We start from the raw sequence: 23,895 nt of genomic DNA on the forward strand, positions 1-23,895 counted from the left end.
CTTCTCACCAGGCAATAAAACTTAATGAATTGGTCTCAACTTAACAAAACCTTATCCCTCAATACAGTCCCTAAAAGCCTGACATTACATTCAACAAAATGAGCTTGCATTCTATTCAAACTTTTTCCTGAACAATGAGGCCAGGTTTTTACTTAATGGAGTTTGCCGTGAGTTCAGCTGTAATGTTTGTATTGTATCTATTTCCACAAGGACTGACACAAGAACACTTTGTGTTAACTTACTAAGCAGCTCTTTCATACCGTTTACATGCATGATGGGTATTAGTTCTAAACCAAGACCCTTGCTACTTAGCATTCAAAACAGGGAAATTAAGATGCTTAGGACAAAATACACTACAAAAGGCTAATACAACATGCTACTAATTCCTGTCCTTTCAAACATCTTTTAACTAAGCAGAAGCAATGCACCTGCAGATGAATAGCACTTTATTATCATTCAGTTACATTTTCGGATAGAGAACGAAGGATGGAATTTATCACAAACAAGTTTTATTTTCAATGCTCTGGTACTACCAACATTTATATATAACTTGTTTATAGCTATAAAAAAAAAGCTATTATTTAAAAATATAGCTCTTCGACATTTTGCCCAACAGCTTATTTCTAATATGTGCACCAGTCCTTACAATCCATTCACCCTCAAGATCAAATAAACTGCATTTGACAGAACCACTTTTGCTTATTTTTAAAGTACTATTTGATAAATTATTTTTCCTTGATACTGCTATTTAATGTGAAGAGACCATCTTAAACATATTTTATAGAATTTGTACAAATTCAATAATTACAAGAGGAAAGTGTAATAATAAGGGATAGGTTTAATAGGTCTGTTGTGTGGCAATTAAAATCCAAAGTAGCGATGGGTAAAGTAGTATTAATTCAAGTTTTAAAAAGTCAAGAAACACTACTTTTAAATAAAGAGGTTTACAATCTATCAATTTAAAAGAAAACACTTCAAGGCATGTACAGTGTATATAATTTTAACTTTAAAAACTTTCCCTGTGTCCTGTCTTCTCAACAAGGCATTGCAAAGCACGATCAAATAACTTCACATATCAGGCACCAAATGTACTTCAAAGATTTCTCAGAAACTCTAAGTTTCAAGTAGCAGTTCAGATAGCAGATAAAGCAGCCAAAGATTTGAGCTCAACGAAGTTGAAAGAGAGTTAATGTTTAACTTTCAGCCTTCAGAGGATACCTATTTATTGTAATAAATATCTTCAAATAAATATTTTGCTCTGGGCAAGTTTACACATTAAGAACTTTTACAGGGGAATAAAAGGCCAAGTTTAAAAACAAGGAATCTGTTACATATAATACATTAGAGAAAATGTATATGTATTACATAAAATACGTAACATAAAACCAAACAGCTCTTCAAACCCAGAATTCAGAACTTTGCACCACTAAAGGAAAAATGCCTGCGTTTCTCTATTAAATGGATTCTGCTTTAAGAAAAAAAAAATCCTATAACTGTCATGTCTTACAGATCTGTACTCTTTTCTAAAAGAATAAATATATTTTAGTTCAGTTAAATATTCATTTTTCATATTGGATTACTGGCCAGACAATACAATTACCACTAGAGAAAACCCCCATATACTCATTTTCAATTTAATGTAGAATTAAAGATTAACTGAAACCTTTTAGTTCCAATGCTTGTGGCTAAACGTTTAGATTCTGTTTCTGAAGATCCCTGAAAAATTCCCTATCTTCAAGAATATTCTAAACTTTAAGTAAAATTATGTAAAAATACAGTTCTAGAAAGAATAAGAAATTAAGCTGACTAGATCAAGAATCTAGAATACAACCTGATATATTTAATAAGGATATGCCTTACAAATGTTTTCCTAACCCTTGGCAATATCTTTTTAATAAGGAAAGCATAAAAGTAACTCTTCTATTCAGGTCTTCTCTTAGGTGACTCAAGATGAAATATTTTAAAGTGTATACTTTCTGACTATGGTCATCTCAATTTCCAATGTTCTGTACTTTGTTACACATGAGATGTTTCCATGAAGCAATTTTTACTATCCTTCATCACTGCATAAAGCAATGTACCTGAGACTAACTGGTAGTCTGCTGTAATACAAATATGTTAACACTTGTACACGTGTACTTATCACATTCGAAAACCAAATTACCTCTTTAGTGTCTTATCTTAAACAGCAGCATTTGTCTAAATTTGTCTGTGGTGCTTTATTTTTGAAATAGCAACTTTAGAGGCATGTTAAATAGTAGTACATGCTATCATTTACTTGGCTGAAGTGGTGAAGACTTAACATTAACTATAATTCTAAGAATATGCTATAAAACAAGCAAAAAAACTCCATATCTACATAATTTGCTCAAGATATGCTACAAAAACAAGCAAAAACACTCCGTATCTACATAACGTGCTCAATCTTACATTCTCTGACAATATTTAAGCTGTAGAAATTTCCATTTTGTTAGAGGAGTAGAGAAAAAGCGTGAATATTTCAACTACTGGAAAAACAAAGGTCGCATTATGTTAATTTATACTGCATTAGTGTTTTGCAACCTAAACTCACAACAAAGTTCCAAGATAAAAATCTAAATACATAATTTTAAAGCTTTTTATGATACTTCATATAAAATTACTCATTAAGAATGCTGACACCATTATCAAAAAAAGAATATAGTGGAATATACTGAAATATTATTAGTCTACCAAAGAGTTATTTTTTTGCTTCCTCAAGATTAAATTTTTATAAGTACACAGGATTTTTCTATTTAAAAAGCCCTAAGGAATCCAGAAAATTTAAAAAATCTGCTCTCATCTACTCTCAAACTCAATCCATATTAATGAGAGACAAGGATAAAACAGATGACTGAAATTCACAGATAATACAAACCTTATCCATGTACTTCAACTTTCTCCAACAAAACTTTCCCTAAAATGTTAGCAGTTAGCAAGACTGAACAATCTTAGTTACACACCCTTCCACTAAAAAGCAATGAAATTACCTCAAGAGAGGGCAGGAGGTATTGATAAAGGCAAAGATCAGGGACAACCATAAGATGACCAAACCATCAGTGTCTGAATAATCAAGTTTATTGTATCGCAAAATTCAAAATAATTATGTTGTCTTTAAAGAGGATGGCTAGTGGAGATGTTTTACAGGCATCTTAATTGTAACTAAAAAATTTCAGGTGACACTGGAGAGCATGTAAAAGAAAAAGAATGGATGATGAAAGACTAATGTAATGGCAAAATTTTAACAAGCAAATAACTTCTAAGCAGATTTGCTGTGGTTTCTGACCACCTAAAAGGCTATATTTTTCATATGCAAAAATAATGCCACAGAGTAGAGTCTGCAAAAGCTCAATTATGATATATTATGTAATAACCTCAAAACAATACATCTAAAACAAAAATCTTGGGCTTTTTCCACTTAAATCTACTTTTCCTATCTTCCCCATCTCAGTGAATAGTACCACTACTGCTTAAGCAATGGGATCCTCCTCGTTCCTCTTTCCCTCATCAATCACATTTAATTCAACAGCAAATGCTACTGGCTCTACCTCCAAAGATATCCTTAACCAGACAACTAAATGCAGTGTGGCCTATAACACTGCAACATTCTGGTCTCCCTTCTTTCACTCTTGCCCCCTACAGTGTGTTCTCTGCACAGCAGCCAGAATCATCTTTTAAAAATATAAACCCTATCATATAACCCCCACCTACTTAAAACCTCCAAAGGCTATCAACTACTCTTACTCCGTATGACCTAGTTTCGCCAACCCCCTTCAACCATCTCCTACCTTTCTCTCCATCACCACAACGACTTAACAACAGTGATCTTTCTGGACAACAAAAATGCCAAGAATGTTCTCATTTCAGGGCCTCTGCATACATTGATCCCTTCAGATTATTACATGGCTGTCTCCTCTTCATTCAGAAACCAGCAAAATGTTTCTTCATACATTAACGTATTTTCATACATATTAATTTGTTTATTTAATATTTGTTCACTGACTGCTCCTCTTGGCAAGAAGGTAAGCTTCATGAGAGCAGTGACTTTGCTTTGTTTGCCACTAGATTCCTGGCATCAAGAACACAGAAGGCATTGTGAAATGAACATTCGCACTGCAAACTGAGAAGAGGCAAGCCCATTCCTCCCACATCTGCTACCCATTCTTTTTGTATAAGGGGAAAAAGAGGTCTCTGCTTGAGCATGTAATTTAAATAAGTGATCTTCGACCATGAAGCAAATAAATAGTCCTACAAAAAGGCATTATAAAGATGGATTTCTTACTCCTAACACAGTACTTCTAAATGGAGAAAGCTGGTTTTCAAGAATGGAACAATTAGAAGTCAATGCAAATACATAGCTATTTTCACTGCACATAATATTTGAAAGATTCATCAATAACTAACTCAATTGTTCCTTTGGAAGAAATTCAGCACTGCCAGCCGAAACTTAAAAAAAAAAACAAACAAAAAACCCCAAACCAGCAAACCCCTCAAACAAAAGTGAATTTTGTATAACACAAGAAAAAAAACCCACCACTGCATTTTTTTTTTTTTTTTTTTTGCGGTACATGGGCCTCTCACTGTGTGGCATCTCCTGTTGTGGAGCACAGGCTCCGGACGCGCAGGCTCAGCGGCCATGGCTCACGGGCCCAGCCGCTCCGCGGCATGCGGGATCTTCCTGGACCCGGGCACGAACCCGCGTCCCCTGCATCGGCAGGCAGACTCTCAACCACTGCGCCACCAGGGAAGCCCCCACCACTGCATTTTTAAAGAGTATCTAGCCGGGCTTGAAAGTTTAACAATCTAATAAGAAATATTTGATTATAAAAAGCTCCATTTTACTAAGTCTGTGTTAAATGCTAGTTTATCTAAGATTAAATCTTTTCAAGTATCAAATCACCACAACTACAGTATTATTCAGAATCACTTTTATATCTGCAAATTTTCAAAAATTTCCAAGGGACACAAACCACTGAATAAAACAAATGTTAAGTGCAGTTACATATTATTTATCTGACAAGCTTAGGCATCTCAAACAGAGTGGGATGGGAACAAAAAAAAGTAAGTGCTCAAAGTATTTCTGACACTGAAGTTTGAATAACGGATATAAGAGACTATTTTAGACCTCTTTATGCTATATATGATTCATGTTACAATTCCATTAAGTTTACTAATATGGTATTTTTTACCCATAAGGGGACTGTTTGCAAGCGGAAAGTCCCTCACACCAGCAGTAAATTGAGATCTAACAGCATAAAAGTATGGAAGCAGGCAAAAATAAATCCACATTGTAAAAAACAGAAATAAAAACTAATAAGCACAAGCGCCTGGGCCCATTTAGAACAGGTCATAAACAGTTCTATAATCACAACTTTTAAGAGAGTATTACTATATATTATGCATACTACGACTAAGTGATTCTTTCCCATGTACAATATGAATCATTTATTGATACTAGTTGTGGGACTTTGGGCAAGTCCTTTACAATAAAAGAAAACCAAACAATAATAATAAGGGGGCAAATCAACAAATGCAAGTAATGACAGAAGGTTTTACAATAAAAGGGTGGGGCACAAAGTTGGCAAAAGGCTTAAGTCAGAAATTTAAAGTTAGTTAAAGCCTTGAAAAAGTTTGCTTCAATATCTTTAAACAGGAATGCCCAGGAACAGAACAAGTCTAAAATACATAATTTTTTGGGACTTCCCTGGTGGCGCAGTGTTTAAGAATCCGCCTGCCAATGCAGGGGACACGGGTTCTAGCCCTGATCTGGGAAGATTCCACATGCCGTGGAGCATCTAAGCCCGTGCGCCACAACTACTGAGCCTGTGCTCTAGAGCCTGTGCTCCGCAACAAGAGAAGCCACCGCAATGAAGAGTAGCCCGCGCTCGCCTCAACTAGAGAAAGCCCACACGCAGCAACCAAGACCCAAGGCAGCCAAAAAAAGGGAGAAAATGGTAGGAAGAAATAAGTCACCAGTACCAAACAATTTCAAAATCCAGCTAATTTAATCCATATTCCATTAGACCTGGGAATACTGTGGCCTGTGGGTCCATCCTCTGAGCCTGAAGCTCCACCTTCAAAATTGTTCTTCCTTTTTCTTGAAAGGTAGCACATGTTTGCAGCTGAATAGTGTTATCAGCCTGTTTCCTGCCTATAGAACTTTAGAAGTCCATTAGCCTTCCCTCATTCTGTCAGTCCAAACTGGCCGTGTTTCTGCTGATATAACACTCGCGAAAAACCTTGTGGGTAATCTGTGTATACCATGAAGGTTCATGTCAATAGACAAGGCAGTCCTCCACAGATGTTCCCTGAATTCATATCATAGAATTCAATCCCTATTCCTGGCTTTGTTGAGATTACTGAGAACAGTGAGTCACGTGCCTATCTCTTCAGCAAAACAAGATTACTTAGCCATACTCTTGGCTTTCTCCCCACAGCACACTTGCCTGATAATGAATCTTCTAATTTTAGTGTCTTCAGAACAGGCTGAGAATCTCCGAAATCATCAAGTCCTAGATCTTTTTTGCTTAACAGTTCTTCCCTCAACTTCTCTCTTTCCTCTCACATTTTACAAAAAGCAGGAAACCAGGCCAAAGCTTCAATACTTTGTTTGGAAAACTACTCAGCTAAGTATTCAAGTTTATTGCTTACAAGTTCTCCTTTCCACATTAATGCAGGACACAATTCAGCCAGGCTTTCTGGCATTATACAAAAAAGATCTCCTTTACTCTAGTTGCCAATAACATGTTCCTCATTTCCTTCTGGGCCCTCACCAGAGGCACCTTTTACTAGACTGTTACTAGTACTAGAAGGCATTCCTATTTCTATCAACATTCTCTTTTATAATGATATAGTATGTATTCTCTAAGATGATAAAAAAGTTTTCTCTCCCATGGTCCTAACTTTGCTCTGAGTCCTCACCAGCAGTGCCTTTAACATCCATATTTCTACCAACAGTTTGTTCAAGGCAAACTTGCTTTTTCTATCATGTGTCTCAAAATTCTTCCAGTTTCTACCTATTACACATTTCTAAAGACATTTCTACAGTTTTAGTTGTTACAGTAGTATCCCACTCCCTGGTACAAAAATCTGTATTAGTTTCCTATGGCTGCTGTACTAAATTATCACAAACATGGAGGCTTAAAACAACAGAAACGTATTCTCTCACAGTCTAGAGGCAAAATCTAAAATCAATATCACTGAGCTGAAATCAGGGTGTCATCAGGGCCACACTCCCTCCAGAGGCTCTGAAGGAGAATCTGTTCTTTGCCTCTTCCAATTCCTGGTGGCTACTAGTGTTCTCTGGCTTGTGGCCACATTACTCAGCCTCTGTGGTCATGCTGCCTTTGGTGGGGCCATAATTCAGCCTGCCACAGGTGCATACGCTTCATACTCTCTGCCTTTACCCTCTTTTGGTTCATTTGCTTCAAATAGTTTTATAATGTAATCAGCTTAATTATCCATGTTCATAAAGGAATATATATTAGGAAATTTGGGATTAGAAATATGGCAAGAGAAATTTTAATAAGAAAATTGTACATGAAGTAAATGCAGAAAATTTAGCTAGTTCCCTCCATCTTAACTTTGGGGAAAATAAGTACTTTTAATGTTCAAAATAAAAAACTAAAGTTGGTAAATAAAATGCAACTCTGATCAAGTGAAGGGTTTTTTTTGTTTTGTTTTGTTTTGTTTTTGCGGTATGCGGGCCTCTCACTGCTGTGGCCTCTCCCGTTGCGGAGCACAGGCTCCGGACGCGCAGGCTCAGCAGCCATGGCTCACGGGCCTAGCCGCTCCATGGCACATGGGATCCTCCTGGACCGGGACACGAACCTGTGTCCCCTGCATCGGCAGGCGGACTCTCAACCACTGTGCCACCAGGGAAGCCCAAGTGAAGGTTTTTATGGAAAAGGTCCACTCAGGAAACAGATCAGGCTAAGGATCATGATCACAGCGTTAACTGGAATGACAGGCAGACAATCATCTCCATGACTAAATATTAAATATGTGGTTTTAAAGCTGCTATATAACAGATTCTCTCCTCCCTCAAACCTTTACATCTTATAATCTGTTTTATACTCAATTGGAAAACAGTTAAAAATAAATTTATTTCTGTTCTTACCTCTACACAGTCAAAGTTCTCATCAACTTTAGATGCATATTCAACACGGAACATTGTTGACAGGCTACCAGCAATATAATATAACAAGATCTTCAGACCCTTGTAACCAAAAGCAGTTTCACTAAAAGGGGAAAAACAGCAGTAATCTAAGACCCGAAAATGAATCTTTACAAAGTCATGACAAAGTATTAACCCTACATATAAACAAGTTTAACTTCATGGGTAGTTTCGAGATTTTAAACTATACTTATTAAAAACAAATACACAAACGAACCATACTGAATGAAACTGGGCCTCCGCTTTCCTCATTTATAAAGTGAGAGAATAATAACACCTACCTCAAGGATGTTTTATGGGTTAAATGAACAAGTTAATACATGTAAACTGTGTATAATATTGACTGTCACATTGTACAAGTATACTACAGCTACTGTTGCTGCTCTTACTGTTGCTACTACTAGGAGGCATTTCAAATCAGAGACAAGCAATGTCAAATTGATTCCTGGCTAGGCAAGCGGCTAAGATGTAGCCTTAGCCCAGTGCTTCCAACTTACCACTTGCATCCATCACCAACATCCAGAGCTATTGAAAGTGGTGAGTGATAGTACCTGTCTGATCATACCCCACTTATGAACTCAGAAAGCAGATCTGGAGCTGCTGCTATTTTTTTCCAACCTTGCTCCCCGCTACCCATCTACGCCTTGCTATTCCCTTTTTCAGCTTAAAAAAAAGTCTTCTGGGACTTCCCTGGCGGTCCAGTGATTAAGAATCCGCGCTCCCAATGCAGGGGGCATGGGTTCGATCCTTGGTAGGCAGAGATCCTGCACACTGGCCAAAAAAACAATCCAGAATAGGTAAATTTATAAAGACAGAAAGTAGATTAGTGGCTACCCAGGGCTAGGGAGGGTAGGGGAAAGAGGGAACAACTGCTAATTGGTCACAATGGGAATTTTGGTGGGAGTGATGAAAATTGGCAGTGGTGATGATTGCGCAACTCTCAATATGCTAAAACCCATGGAACTTTACACTTTAAAAAGCTGAATTGTAGGGCTTCTCTGGTGGCGCAGTGGTTCAGTCCTCCTGCCGATGCAGGGGACGCGGGTTCGTACCCCGGTCCGGGAAGATCCCACATGCCGCGGAGCGGCTGGGCCCGTGAACCATGGCCACTGAGCCTGCGCGTCCGGAGCCTGTGCTCCGCAACGGGAGAGGCCACAACAGTGAGAGGCCCGCGTACCACAAAAAAAAAAAAAAAAAGCTGAATTGTATGATAGAGGCTTTTTTTTTTTTTTTGGCGATACACGGGCCTCTCATTGCTGTGGCCTCTCCCGTTGCGGAGCACAGGCTCCAGACGCGCAGGCCCAGAGGCCATGGCTCAGGGGCCCAGCCGCTCCGCGGCATGTGGGATCTTCCCGGACCGGGGTACGAACCCGCGTCCCCTGCATCGGCAGGAGGACTCAACCACTGCACCACCAGGGAAGCCCAGAGGGTTTTTTTTGAAGGTGAATACTGAAAGAGTGGTTAAAAGAAGCAGTGTCATTTCCAGATTTCTGTCTAGGCTACCAAAACAAAATATGAGCAGTGTCCATTCTAGGACTCTGAAAATTATATGTAGTAGAAAGGAGTGGCAATGACACTAGGATCAAGATCAATGTCATGGGTCCCAAGATACAGAGTTATCATGATTATGTGATTGTCATCTGCCTACCTTAGAGGAGGGGTATGCAAGCACACCACTTTTAATGACATGCAAAGTGAGTGTGCAAAATGCCATTAGGAAGCAGTACCTGTGAAATTAGATCCTACTCACTAAGGTATTACCATAGGAAGAGATTTTAAATAGCAGTAAGAGGAAGAGAATAAAATAAAAAGCTCCTTAAAGACAGAGATACAAAGAGAAAGCATTCTTATTTTTATGGTGTAATAAAACCTGTTTAAAATATGAAAGGCTCAAATTTTGGCACAAATCAATATATAGTAAAATTCAGTTATTAATATTTAAAAGCACATAAAATGCCTAATCTGATGTATTCATAAGAAATTCTCAAGAAACTTGTTCCATGAAGAGACATTTGTCAATTTAAAAACACATTAAATAAATATGTCCAAAATGTTGAAATAATGCATAGAGAAAATAGCAATAAGAGGGAATATTTTAAATGTCAACTATGTCTAAACACCCTTTCCTACTAAAAAAACCATGGTTCCTTGAGAATATGCCCGACTCCAGAACTAGCAGAGGAAGTACAAGGTGAACGTGGAACATCTTATTGTATCACAAGGTAACATGTCCTCAAAATGATGACGATATATCTAAAGGACTCAAAAAGCCAGTTTGAAAGAGCCACTTGTTGAATCTGTGATAATTTGAGCATCAAATTAATAACAGTAAAAGATTATAAACCATTAATTTAAAAAAAGAATCCCTGAGTCTATTCTGATATAAACAATACACAAGGGGAAGAAGAGAAGCTGTTTTTTATAGCAGAATGCAAACTAATAACTGCTGAAGGTGTGGTAGAGTTAGAAAATCGCCATTTTACAATCATAGTAAAATACTGACATGAATCATTAACAGTTTTAAAACTGCTGAGCGAAAGTTTGATGGGAAACAGGATATTTTCACTCTCAGACTATCTCCCCACAGATTACATATAAATAACAAAGAAAAGCCCAATAACCTTTTAGTGGAGAAACCTGGCAGATACCTCGAAACTTAATGACCCAAGTTAGCTTAACCAACAATGGGACAAACTGACCTCATAGACTTTCTGATATGACACACTGAGAAGGACATATACAACTTCTGTTGTGGTACTACAAAAATATGCATTATCTGAATTTAATCATGAAGGAACAATCAAATGAGTCCAAAATGGTTTATAAAACTAGCCTATTCTCTACAAAAATGTCAGTGCCATGGAAAACAAAGCCTGAAGAACTGTTTCAGACTAAAGGGACTAAAGAGAGATGACAACTAAATGCAATACGTGATTCTAGATTGGATCCAGGATGGGGAAAATGGTTATAAAAGAATTACTAGGAATCAACTGGCAAAGTTTGAAATGTGGATTATATTTTAGAAAACAGTACTGTATCAATGTTAAATTTCCTGAGTTTTGATAATTCTACTATGGTTACTGTCCTTGTTTTTAGGAAATACATACTAAAGAATTTAGGAGTAAGAGAAGATATTCCTGCAACCTACTCTCAAATGGTTCAACAACAACCTATCAATATATTTATATAAGAGAATGATTAAAGCAAATATAGCTAAATGTTAATAACTGATGATTGTAGATAAAGGATATACAGAGTATTATTCTTGCAACTTACTGTAAATTTGAAATTTTCTTCAAAATCAAAAGTTAAAAAAACAAAAGGTGATGGACTATTCTAATGATGTAATGAAGGTATAGGAAATTAAAGAATTGTGCTGAATAGCCCAGGATGTATCTTTAAAGTTGCTTCTGAAAATAAATTTCTCTTAATTGCTTATTTACTTGTCCCAGAATAAACTTAAGCTTTCCAGATTTAGGGGAGTGTTTTCTAAAAGCAGTATAGCAAAATGGTAGGAAAAAAGGAGTAGTTATGAATATGGGCTCTGCAGTCAGACTGACTAAATCTGAACTTCAGCCATTCATACGTCCTTAGGCAACTATCCAATCCCACCAATGTTAATGTTACAAATGATAATACCATTGCTAAGATTATGAGAATTAAATGAGATAATGCACCTATAGCACTAAATGATAGGTATTATATAGTAGATTGGTGTCTCAATGTAAAAAATGCCATTCTTATATTTTAAAATAAATTACATGAAAAATAACAGTAAAGAAAATAAATTCTCATCTCTAAATTAAAAAAAAAATGTTTTTGCCATACTAATTTGACAAATATCTTACTAAGTTACTTACTCATCCCCAAAGAGTTGATGGGTATATTCAGGAAAGAAAGTTCTAATGTCATTCTCAAGATCTTCAGGAAAACGAACTGTTTAAAAGAATAAAAAATATAGAGATATTAACGATATTAAAGATGACAGGTATTTCCAGTTTAAGAATTTCAGTGTAACTAGGATACAGCCAACATTTTTCATACTTAAAATGTCACTTTTCCATTATATGATTTACACTGGATTCTCATGAGGAAAACAAACAATGAAAATCAGAATATTACTTTGAGTGCTTCAGCGTCAAAACCCTACTGATTCTAAGAATTAGAAAACTAGGCATGACAGAGGCATCTGATTTAATTTTTACTTTTCTGGTATGTTTATACACAATGCAAAGAGTAAAAGGAAACAAAACCAAAAAAGCACTTTGAGATGAGAAAAGCTACAGTACAAAGGAAACAAAAACAAAGTGCTGTAAGAAACATTCTGAGAACAAGAACAATCTGAGTTTGATGAAGCTCATAGCATCACATCATTCTTTATGACTGCAAGATGATGATGTTTATGTTGTTCCTAGATTTTTTCCTTTTCTTTTTTGCTATTAAAAGTAACGCTGCAATGACATCCTTAACCGTGCTATACTTTTACAAGTATACATAGAGTAAATTCCTGGCAGTACAAGTGCTGAAAAAAGTACTGAAATATTTTTGCAAATACTGCTTAAGTGCCCTTTAAAATACTGTAAATACACACCAGCAGCTACTTAAACTCCTTTGTTTCTCCCATATCCCTGAGAATACTCTGTACCCTCAACTTTAATTTCTACCAATCCAGGATGGAAATGGGTATCTTGTTATTTTTATTTGCATTTATTATGAGTACTGATATTACTGGACTTCTTCCCAATATAATTTATCTTATGAAGAAAAACTACCAAAAAAACCAAACAAACCCTTAAGCAATTGAAGAATGAAAAGATAACTGCAGATGAAAAGTTTCTAACACTGTCCTTGTAGAGCAGGTCATTCACAGGGTGCCAAAGTTATCAACTAGCAGCTTACTGATCTACAAAAGGAAAGACGATCTTTTCACTGTAGAGATCTGGTGGTCACCATCTTTCCAAGTGATCTCAAACTTAGAATCACTCATTGTGGGACAGACCAACAATATGTGCCTCTTGATTCAATGCAACATAATGCATACAGTATCACCTATGAAGTTTTCTTACTGAAAAATTTTATCCTAGCTCGAATCCAGCTTTATATCTTCCAATTTACAATAGAGAAGGGAACAAATTAAATACCAGCAAAAGGAAATAGACAAATCCAGAATGCAGATTTGTTTAATAATTCTATGTAATGACTTTACTCTGCCTAATAAATCAATGGCATCGGGAGGGAAAAGTTCCATGGGTAGGAGGGACTGTTCTGGATTAAAAGAGATTAAAGAAACACCCAACACAATGCATGATTCTTGAGTGGATTCTGGTTTAAATCTTTTTTTTTTTTTTTAAGCCACTGAAGACTTTCCAGAACAACCAGGGAAACCAGAAAATTTCATGATACCAAAGAATTACCACTAATTTTCTTAGGTGTAATAACTGTGTTGTGGTTATATATGTGCATATTCATACATTAGGACATGTGCTATGAGCAAATTCATGATGTTCAGAAAGCTACTTTCAAATAATTCAGCAAAAATACACACACAATAAAGCATATATGGAAAATGTTAATTGTTAAATCTAGGTATAGGATATACAGGTATAATCCTATTCCCTCAATTTTTCTGTGTTTGCAAATTTTCGTAATGAAAATTGAAAGAAAAAAAGGCCTGGGAAAATATAGCAAAATGCTAAGATTTGAAAAAGCTGAGTGATGGAATCAGAGATATTCATTAGTTGCTTGTAATTTTTGCATGTCTGTAATATTTCATAATAAGAAAATAAAGTAGTCCAATATGTCTAGACTCATTAACCTAAAAATTCCCAACTACTGCATCTTTAATATTTTAAAATGTCTCGAAGTCTCTAGAAATTATTAAAAAATAATTTCAAAAAAAATTAATTTCAAGCTACTGCTTCTAATATGTATAGCACTTTGGTAATGATGGGTAGAGACATGGATAGAGAAAAAGACAAGTAATGAATAGGAAAAGTGTAAGGTTAGTTATGATAACTATTTCTATAAATTGGATTGGCCTTCTTCCAATACCCACTCCTGTCATCCAAATTAGTGAGGTTTTACTATTTTAGCATGGAATTTAGTCCACAGAAGATAGGAACTAAAAGAAAAAGTAAAGTGATGAATCTTTTAGTTAAAATGAAGTAAAACTCGGGCTTCCCTGGTGGTGCAGTGGTTGAGAGTCCGCCTGCCGACGCAGGGGATACGGGTTCGTGCCCCGCTCCGGGAAGATCCCACATGCCGCGGAGTGGCGAGGCCCGTGAGCCATGGCCACTGGGCCTGCACGTCCGGTGCCTGTGCTCCGCAACAGGAGTGGCCACAACAGTGAGAGGCCCGCGTACCACAAAAACACAAACAAACAAAAAACAAACCAAAAAAAAACCCCAAAATGAAGTAAAACTCAAATAGCTTAAGGCAAATATATACTTAAATATTTATTGGCTTGAGCAGATTTGATTAGATTTTAAATATAAGAATCCAAGAGAAACTCTTTAAAACCACTGCTGTGTAGTTAATAAAGGATTCTTTTACTATCCAATAAGTGAAGTTTTTATATCAGTCCTTATCGTGAAACTTGAAATATGAAAATTTGTTCACTGTACGACCTTTAACCACACTGGGCAGATTTCTAAAAAGTTGCCTAAAAGTTCCTGGCATTACACATTGAGAAAATACCATGGGTTAAATTTGATAGAGATTAGAATGAAAGTAATCTCCTCAAAAGAGGGTTTTTAAGGTAAAAAGTCCTGGGCCTTAGACAAAAGGAACCAACAATTGGTGCTAGGGGCACAAAGAACGGAGGTTAGTCCTTTTAATAGACAGGACAAATGTGAGTTTTCTATTCTCATTTTAAAAACCCTCAACACTTATACAAATGTAGTAATTACTATGAAAGGGATGAAACCAGATCTCTAAATCTGCCTACTCTGGGCATATCAAATAAACAGAGTTATAAAATATGAGGGCTTCTGTGTCTGGCTGCTTTCACTTAATATGTTGTCACGGTTCATCCATGTTGTAGCATGTGCTAGTAGCTCATTCCCTTCTCGAGGCTGAACATTATTCTACTGTACAGAGGTGCCGTATTTTGTTTATACACTCATCAGTTAACGAACATTTGGGACTATTTGAATAATGCTGCTATGAACGTGTGTGCACAAGTTTTTGTGTGAAAAACATTGTTATTGGATATACATTTAAGGAGCAGTCACACACAAAATAATAATATGTTATTAATAATATTATTAGTTGTCACTTGAACATTTACTGTGTGCCAGGCAATTTGTTAAGGATTTTATAAACATTATTGTAGTTAATCCTTGCAAGAGCTGTACAAGGTAGGTAACATTACTACTTCCATTTTACAGATGAATAATGCAAAAAAGAATAATTTGCTCAAGGTTACAAAGTCGGTAATAGTGAGTTTAAGGCTGACTCAATCTGCATATATATATGTACATGAGAACACATACGAAGTGCTGTTACGTCAGTAAAGCAAGAGAGCAAGCAAGCAAACCAAATATCAAGCAATAGAATGATTAAATAAATTATATAAATGTGAAATGGTTTATATAATCACTAAACATCATGTTACTGAGATATTTGGTGACAGAGAAAAATGTTCACAATGTACCTACAGTTAAGTGAACAGAACATGACACTGTGACCTGAATTTTATAAAAGAGAAATAATATAAGTAAATATATAATTTAAAAAACTAGAAAGAAATATCCCAAATTACAATACTGAAGTAGTTATTCTGGGTGACAGAATTACAGGTTTAATTTTAATTTCTTATATTCTTCAGCACTTTTTAAAATTTCTGCAAAATATACATTATTCCAATAGAGAAACAGACAATATAAAAACTGAAATAATTTAAAATAAGCACTAAAAATTTTCTTTCCAAGAAAAATTATGTCATTCACATCTGTGGAGACAAATGGAAGATCAGGGCCTGGAATACTAAATGGCACCTTATTGCCAACATAGGACCTGCAATGAATTTTCTTTTTGAATATACATCCTATTGTTTCTACTCCTATATATATAGTTCCTGTATTTCCTAGTTCTCCGAATCACTTCTGTAATTTTTGGAGGGACAAAGAAGCATAAAAGAAGATATATTCCATCTCCAGGCTATTGTAAATAGAGCTGCAATGAACATTTTGGTACATGACTCTTTTTGAATTATGGTTTTCTCAGGGTATATGCCCAGTAGTGGGATTGCTGGGTCATATGGTAGTTCTATTTGTAGTTTTTAAAGTGTCCATCATCAGATGAATGGATAAAGAAGATGTGGCACATATATACAATGGAATATTACTCAGCCATGAAAAGAAATGAAATTGAGCTATTTGTAATGAGGTGGATGGACCTAGAGTCTGTCATACAGAGTGAAGTCAGAAAGAGAAAGACAAATACTGTATGCTAACACATATATATGGAATTTAAGAAAAAAAATGTCATGAAGAACCTAGGGGTAAGACAGGAATAAAGACACAGACCTATTAGAGAATGGACTTGAGGATATGGGGAGGGGGAAGGGTAAGCTGTGACAAAGGCAGAGAGTGGCATGGACATATATACACTACCAAATGTAAAATAGATAGCTAGTGGGAAGCAGCCGCATAGCACAGGGAGATCAGCTTGGTGCTTTGTGACCACCTAGAGGGGTGGAATAGGGAGGGTGGGAGGGAGGGAGACCCAAAAGGGAAGAGATATGGGAACATATGTATATGTATAACTGATCCACTTTGTTAGAAAGCAGAAACTAACACACCATTGTAAAGCAATTATACTTCAATAAAGATGTAAAAAAAAAAAGATACATTCTACATATGTCTTATTAGCCAAAAACAAAATTAAGAAATAACCAATGCATGTTAATCAATTATTAAAGTTTAATTAAATACTTAGGCGTTTAACATATGTACAACCCACTAACAGGTGCTCATATTGCAGATACAATGGGTTCTAGCTCTCAAGCAGCTTCAGAGATGCCACATATTCCCCACTGTATCTAGTTGTACTCTAGACTCTAAGTTTATTCATAACCCTGTGTTCTTTAAATAACTGAAATCTTAAGTGCTCTGGCCAACATATATTTTCCTGAGTATACTAAATTCCAGAGCTATGGCAGAAATAACACATGAGCCTAGAACATCTTGTTCCAGAAAGTAATCAAAAAACGAAGTAATCAAATAATAAGGAGGACATGTAAAAAAGACACAGAAGCCAACTTGATCTGGCCTCCCACTGGTCAAGTCAGGGACAAATTGACCACCAAAATAAATGACAGTAACAGGTTATAATTCATTAAATAAAATAGGAAATAAATGAAAGAATTGAAAGTTTAATGAAAAACTGATAGGATGCAATGAAATCTGCACATCACTTCTGTGATAGTCCTAACAAAGATATACAATCTGAAATAAACGATAAGCAAACATGTGCCAAACCCAAATTGAGGGACATTCTACATAATAACTGGCCTGTAATCTTCAAAGTGTTAAGGTCAGGAAAGTCAAGAAAAGACTGACAACTGTTCCAGTCTGAAGGAGACAAAAGAGACAGCCTGGAACACTCCTTGAGATATCCTTGAGGTATCTACACGATTCACTTTACTTAGCATCTACTCAAATGTCACCTTAGTTGTAAGACCTGATCACTCTCTATTTTCTCCATAACACATATCACATATCACAATGTGTCATGTATTTAATATGTCTGTTTCTCATAATGAAAATGTAAGTTCAGTGAAAAGAGGGACTGTTTGTATACTGCTCTACCTCTAGTGCCGAGATAAGTGCCTGTCACATAGTACACCTAAATAAGTATTTGCTGAATGGTAGTAAACTTAAAACAAAGATCATCTCAGTAGAACTAACAATACACTGTATTTTTATAATTGGTTATATGGTTTTTTAGTAGAATTTAAAAGAGTATACTGGAGAGTAAGGGATAAAGGAAAACAAAACACACACTACATAGGAAAAGAGGAATGAGAAAGTATAAGGAAGCAACAGAAAAAGATGACAAAAGCAACAAACAATAAATGTAACGGAGATAAACTGGTTAGATTAAAAAAATTTTTACAAATCAAATTCAGTATGTTCTCTATAAATGACATGCCTAAAAGGAATGACAGGTTAAAAGTAAATGGAAGGACAAAAAAATGTAGCCTGTAAAACACAAAACCTGAAAATGCAATCTAAATTGTATTAAGGCAAGAAAAGCATTAAATGGCCTAAGAGGACAATCTCTTCAAAATGATTAAGGTGAATTATTTCAAGCCTTTAAGGAACAAGTATACCTAATGCTTTAAAAACTGCTGAGAGTAGGAATGGTAAAGTGGGAAGGCCATGAGAAATAGTTACAAAGAGTACAAAAGCTGACCTTCACCTTCCCTAAAAAGAAAGCCTTGAGGAGAAAAACACAGACCAAGATCATCTATAAACAATAATGTAAAAATATTTAAAGATAATATAGTCTTCATCAAAACAAAATATCTCGAGGTACTGAAATGCAAGGATGGTTCAAAATCTAAAGATTAAAAAATAAAATTATTTAAATATTATGTTTTACATTGTATATAAGATAGTATAATAAAAATTATTTCCAGGGAAACCAAAATGGCACTCAATAAAGTCTAATATGCATGTTTGAATAAAAACTCTTTGCAAACTGAAAAGTACTCTCCAATGTAATAAGCCAGGATCACGTTTAGTGGAGAAATAACAAGAACCATCATCATTAATTTAAGGAAGAGGAATGACGGCTATCATTTTTTAACACTGTTCTGAACGTGCTAGCCAATGCAAATTGAAAAGAGAACAAAGTAAGAGGTATATATAGAAAAGAAAGTGAATTTACTAAAATGTTCAGATGCTATGATTGCATGCTTGAGAAAAACAAAGAAAATCAGCTGAAACCACTCTCCACAACAGTAGAAGAATCCAGTAAGATTATCTGTTTTTAAAATATATTAAAACAACAATGACAACAAAAAATATATTAAAGACAAACAACTCAATGAAAAAATATGCAAAGGATCTGAACAGATACTTCTACAAAGAAGATACACAAGCAGCCAATAAGCACATGTAAATATGCTCAATGTCATCAGTTATTAGGGAAATGCAAATTAAAACTGCAGTAAGATGTCATTTCACACCTACTAGGATGGCTATATATAAAAAAATAATAAGTGCTGACAAGGATGTGGAAAAAGTGAAACTCATACATTGCTGGTGGGAATGTAAAATGGTGTAGCCACTATGGAATATAATTTGGCAATTCCTCAAAAAGCTAAACATAGAATTATCATATGACCCAGCAATTCTGTTCCTAGCTATATGGCAAAAGAACTGAAAACAAGGACAACAGACAACTGTATCTCGATGTTCACGGCAGCATTATTCACAATTGCCGAAAGGAGGAAACAACCCAAGTGTCCATCAACAGATGAATGAATAAACAAAGTGTGGTATACAACAGAATATTATTCAGCCATTAACAGGAATGAAGTTCTGATACATGTTACAACATGAAACATTTGCTAAGTAAGTTGAAAATGTTATGCTAAGTAAAATAAGCCAGACACAAAAGGACAAATATCCCACTTAAAAAAATATCTAAAATAGGTAAATTCATAGAGATAGAAAGTAGATTAGAGGTTACCAGGGGCTGGAGGGGAAGGTGAATGGGGAATTACTGCTTAACAGGAATATAGAGTTTCTGTTTGGGGTGATAAAAAAGTTTTGGAAACAGATAGTGGTGATGGCTGCACAACACTGTGAAGGTAGTTAATGCTACCTAATTGTATACCTAAACATAATTAAAGTGACATATAGAAAAAAAGATTCACTCTTTCTACAGTAACCTACCCCCAGAGCACTGGACCCGTGTGGGAAAAGTGTGCCTATCAATCCCTCACACACAAAGTGAAAATAGCTTGCTATGGGAGAAGAATCTTGGGATAAACCTTAGTGGAATTACTGGTATGCAGGCAAGAGTTAAAGTTATCCCATGTGTCTAGTACAATGCCTGTCACATGGTAGCTTTCAATAAACATTTCTCCAGAGAAAGTAGAAGGGGAAGGGAAAGAGGGAGATAGGAAGAAAGGTTGTTTTGAGGGAAGCAAATTATTGCTGCTGACTGTAAGGGATTAGACTGACCAAATAACCCAGTCAATTTTAGTTCTGTCAAATATGTATAAAATTTATGTAAACTAGATTTTGATGTGGGAAAAAGATATGTGTTAAGAATTATTTTCCATAGTTCTCCCATACACAATAAAGATAGAAAATATAATGGACGAGGAGATTCCATTTATAATAGCAGTAAAATAGATGAAATACCTTGGAATAAACTTAAGAAATGTATATCATCTGTACATAAAATTTAAAACTCCACAGCTAGACATAAAAAAAGACCTGAATAAACAGAAAGATATTCTTGCTATTAGAAAGGAAGATTCAGCAATGTAAAGATGTTGATTCTCCCCATACTAAACTTAAATTTTAACAGGATCTCAATTTAAAAAAAATCAACCAAACACCTCTTTGGAACCTGATAAAATGTCCACCTAGAAGTAGACATTAGAGAAAACTCAGGAAAACTCCTAAAGAAATGAGTGGGACCCAGTCACACCATATACTAATCACAACATTTACTGTAACAGTACACTAATGGCTCAGGGAAAAAAAAAAAAAGGCCCCAGAGTAAACCCAAGAATATATATAATATTTTAGTATGATTAAAAAAGAAATTTTAATTGTTGAAGACAACAAATCAGCAGCTAGATAACTGACTAAACCATCTGGAAAAGTATAAAGCTGGATTCCTACCCTATGCCTCATCAAGATAAAGATTCAAAGGTTTCAATTTAAAAAGAAAAAAAAATCGACAAATTATTAAAAGAAACAATAAATAAATCTTTTCATAATCTTAGAGTAGGAAGGACCTTTTTATAAGACACAGTGAAAACTCATAAAAGAAAAAGAAATTTCCCTAGATAAAAAATGTTAACTTCTACATAACAAACTCACCAAAACTCAAAACAGGGAAAAAAGTACTTGCAACATATTACCAAAGAAGGGCTGATTCTTTTAGAATATAAAGGATATACTTCTCTTAGGATTAAAAATCAATTTTAATTATCAAATCAAAAAATGGTCAAAAACTGTGGGGGAAAAAAACCTCAGAAAATAATGTGTTGGTAAGGATGTGGAGAAATTGGAATTTTTGTGCACTGTTGGTGGGAATGTAAAATGGAGCAGCAACCACTATGGAAAACAGTATGGAGGTTCCTCAAAGAATTAAAAATATAATTACAATATGATACAGCAATCCCACCTCTGGGTATATATCCAAAAGAATTTGAAGCAGGATCTCGAAGAGATATTTGCACACCCCTATTCACAGCAGCATTATTCGCAATAGCCAAGAGATGGAAGCAACTCAAGCGTCCATCAACGGATGAACAGGTAAACAAAACGTGGTGTAAACATGTAATGGAATATTATTCAGCCTTAAAAGGAAGGAATTCCTGCCACGTGCTACATGGATGAATCTTGAGGATATTATGCTAAGTGAAATAAGCCAGTCACAAGAATACAAATACTACATGCTTCCACTTATATGAGGTATCTAAAGTAGTCAAATTCTAGAAACAGAAAGTAAAAAGGTGTTAGCAAGGGGCTAACAGGAGGGGGAAAACAGGGATACAGAGTTTCAATTTTGCAAGATGAGAAGGTTCTGGAGATCAGCTGCACAATAATGTGAGTATAAATGCTAAACACTACAGAACTCTACACTTAAAAATGGTAAAAAATAGTAAATTTTAAGTTATGTGTTTTTCACTACAATTGCAAATTAAAACAAGAAGCTATTTTTCACCCATCACAGGGGCAGGGTGTTCTGCTTTGTTTTTTTTAATGATAATATGCAACACTGACCAGGGTAATAAGTAAAAAGGCAATCTCAAATTCTGGTGTAAGCACAGGTACTTTTTTGGAAGGCAATTTAGCAACGGCTACTAAAGTAGAATATGTTTGTAACCCTTTGACCTAGCACAGTGGTTCTTAAACAGAGACAATTTTACACACAACCCTCAGGAGATGTGACAACGTCAGAAGACCTTTTTTTTTTTTTTTTTTTTTGCAGTACGCGGGCTTCTCAGTGTTGTGGCCTCTCCCGTTGCGGAGCACAGGCTCCGGACACGCAGGCCCAGCGGCCATGGCTCACAGGCCCAGCTGCTCCGCGGCATGTGGGATCTTCCCGGACCGGGGCACGAACCCGTGTCCCCTGCATCGGTAGGCAGACTCTCAACCACTGCGCCACCAGGGAAGCCCCAGAAGACATTTTTGATTGTCACAACTGAAGGAGAATGTTATTGGCATCTAGTTAATAGACAAGGAATGCTGCTAAACATCCTACAAAGTACAGAATAACAAAGAATTATCTAACCCAAAATGTCAATAGTGCTGAAGCTGAAAAACTCTGATCCAGCATTTCAATTTCTAGCCACACACTCTACAGATCACTCACACAAGTGGGTACATACATATGCAACGATATTTACTGGAGAATTACTTTTAATAGCAAAAGAGGAGAAGCACATCTCCCAACAGAGAATACTTAAATAAGTTATGATACAGTTGTACTATACTACATAATTTAAAAGAATGAGGTAGATCTATATATAGTTACAAGGAATGATATTCAAGATACTATTAAGCTAAATAACAAAACAGCCTTACAACAGTATCCTGGTTTTAGAAAATTAATGTATGTACAAGAAAAAAAAACTTAGATCAGTATTATCTTTTTAGTGAGGCATCAGGGCACCATTATCTGTCACTTTCTTTATATTTCTGTTATGTTTGTACTGTTTTAAATAATAATAGCTAACATTTATTGTGAATTTCTAAATCAAATTGTTTAAGCACTTTACTTGTATTTAACCTCATATGTAATCTTTACAACCACTATACAGTAAGTAATATTAACTCCATTTTAAAGATGAGAAACCTAAGGAATGGAAAGTGATGGAACCAGAATTCATGAGCTTATAATTATTTCTTAAATAGCTTTATTGAGTTATAATTTACATCCCATAAACTCAACTGCTTTAAGTGCTTTAAGTGTTGTAGCATGTATCAGACCTTCATCCTTTTTATCGTCAAATAGTATTCCATCACATGGATATACCACACTTTGTTTAACCGCTTACCAGCTGATTGATATCTGGGCTATTTATTTTGGCTATTGTGAATGATGCTGCTGTGAACATTCATGTACAAGTTTTTGTATGGACAAACATTTTCATTTCTCTTGGGTAGATACCTAGGAGTTGAACTGTTGAGTCATATGGCAAATATATATGTTTAACTTTTTAAGAACCTGCCAAACTGTTTTCCAAAGTAATTGCCTCATTTTATGTTCCCATCAGTAACATATGCAAGTTCCCCACATTCTCCCCAACACTTATTTTCTATTATTTTTATAAGCAAATAAGTAAAAGTAAATACTTTTAAGAGGCTGAGACCACTTATACCTGTCACTTTTTGCCACACTGAACTTTCTATATGTAAACTCTGCCATCTCTCAAACACCTACCCACACCATGACATAAACCAAGACTTAATAAAATCTGAATGTGTTCAATAAGTGTA

The 23,895-nt window shown here is 35.5% G+C and overlaps 2 protein-coding genes across 3 annotated transcripts in view; one reads left to right on the forward strand and one right to left on the reverse strand.

Moving 5' to 3' along the window:
- The window catches only part of SLC25A12 (solute carrier family 25 member 12), a 174,281-nt gene that overhangs the window by 37,930 nt on the left and 112,456 nt on the right, over positions 1–23,895 (forward strand). The window lies entirely within an intron of this gene.
- HAT1 (histone acetyltransferase 1) overlaps positions 1–23,895 on the reverse strand; it is a 50,716-nt gene that overhangs the window by 21,579 nt on the left and 5,242 nt on the right. For both annotated transcript variants that reach the window (XM_060016584.1, XM_060016586.1), the window contains exons 3-4: positions 12,055–12,130; positions 8,138–8,258 (exon numbers count right to left, since the gene is read on the reverse strand). In XM_060016584.1, coding sequence (XP_059872567.1) covers positions 8,138–8,258; positions 12,055–12,130 — 197 coding nt within the window. The remainder of the gene's footprint in view (positions 1–8,137; positions 8,259–12,054; positions 12,131–23,895) is intronic.

This window comes from Delphinus delphis, chromosome 7 (genome assembly GCF_949987515.2).
Source record: "Delphinus delphis chromosome 7, mDelDel1.2, whole genome shotgun sequence".
Classification (NCBI taxonomy): Eukaryota; Metazoa; Chordata; class Mammalia; order Artiodactyla; family Delphinidae; genus Delphinus; species Delphinus delphis.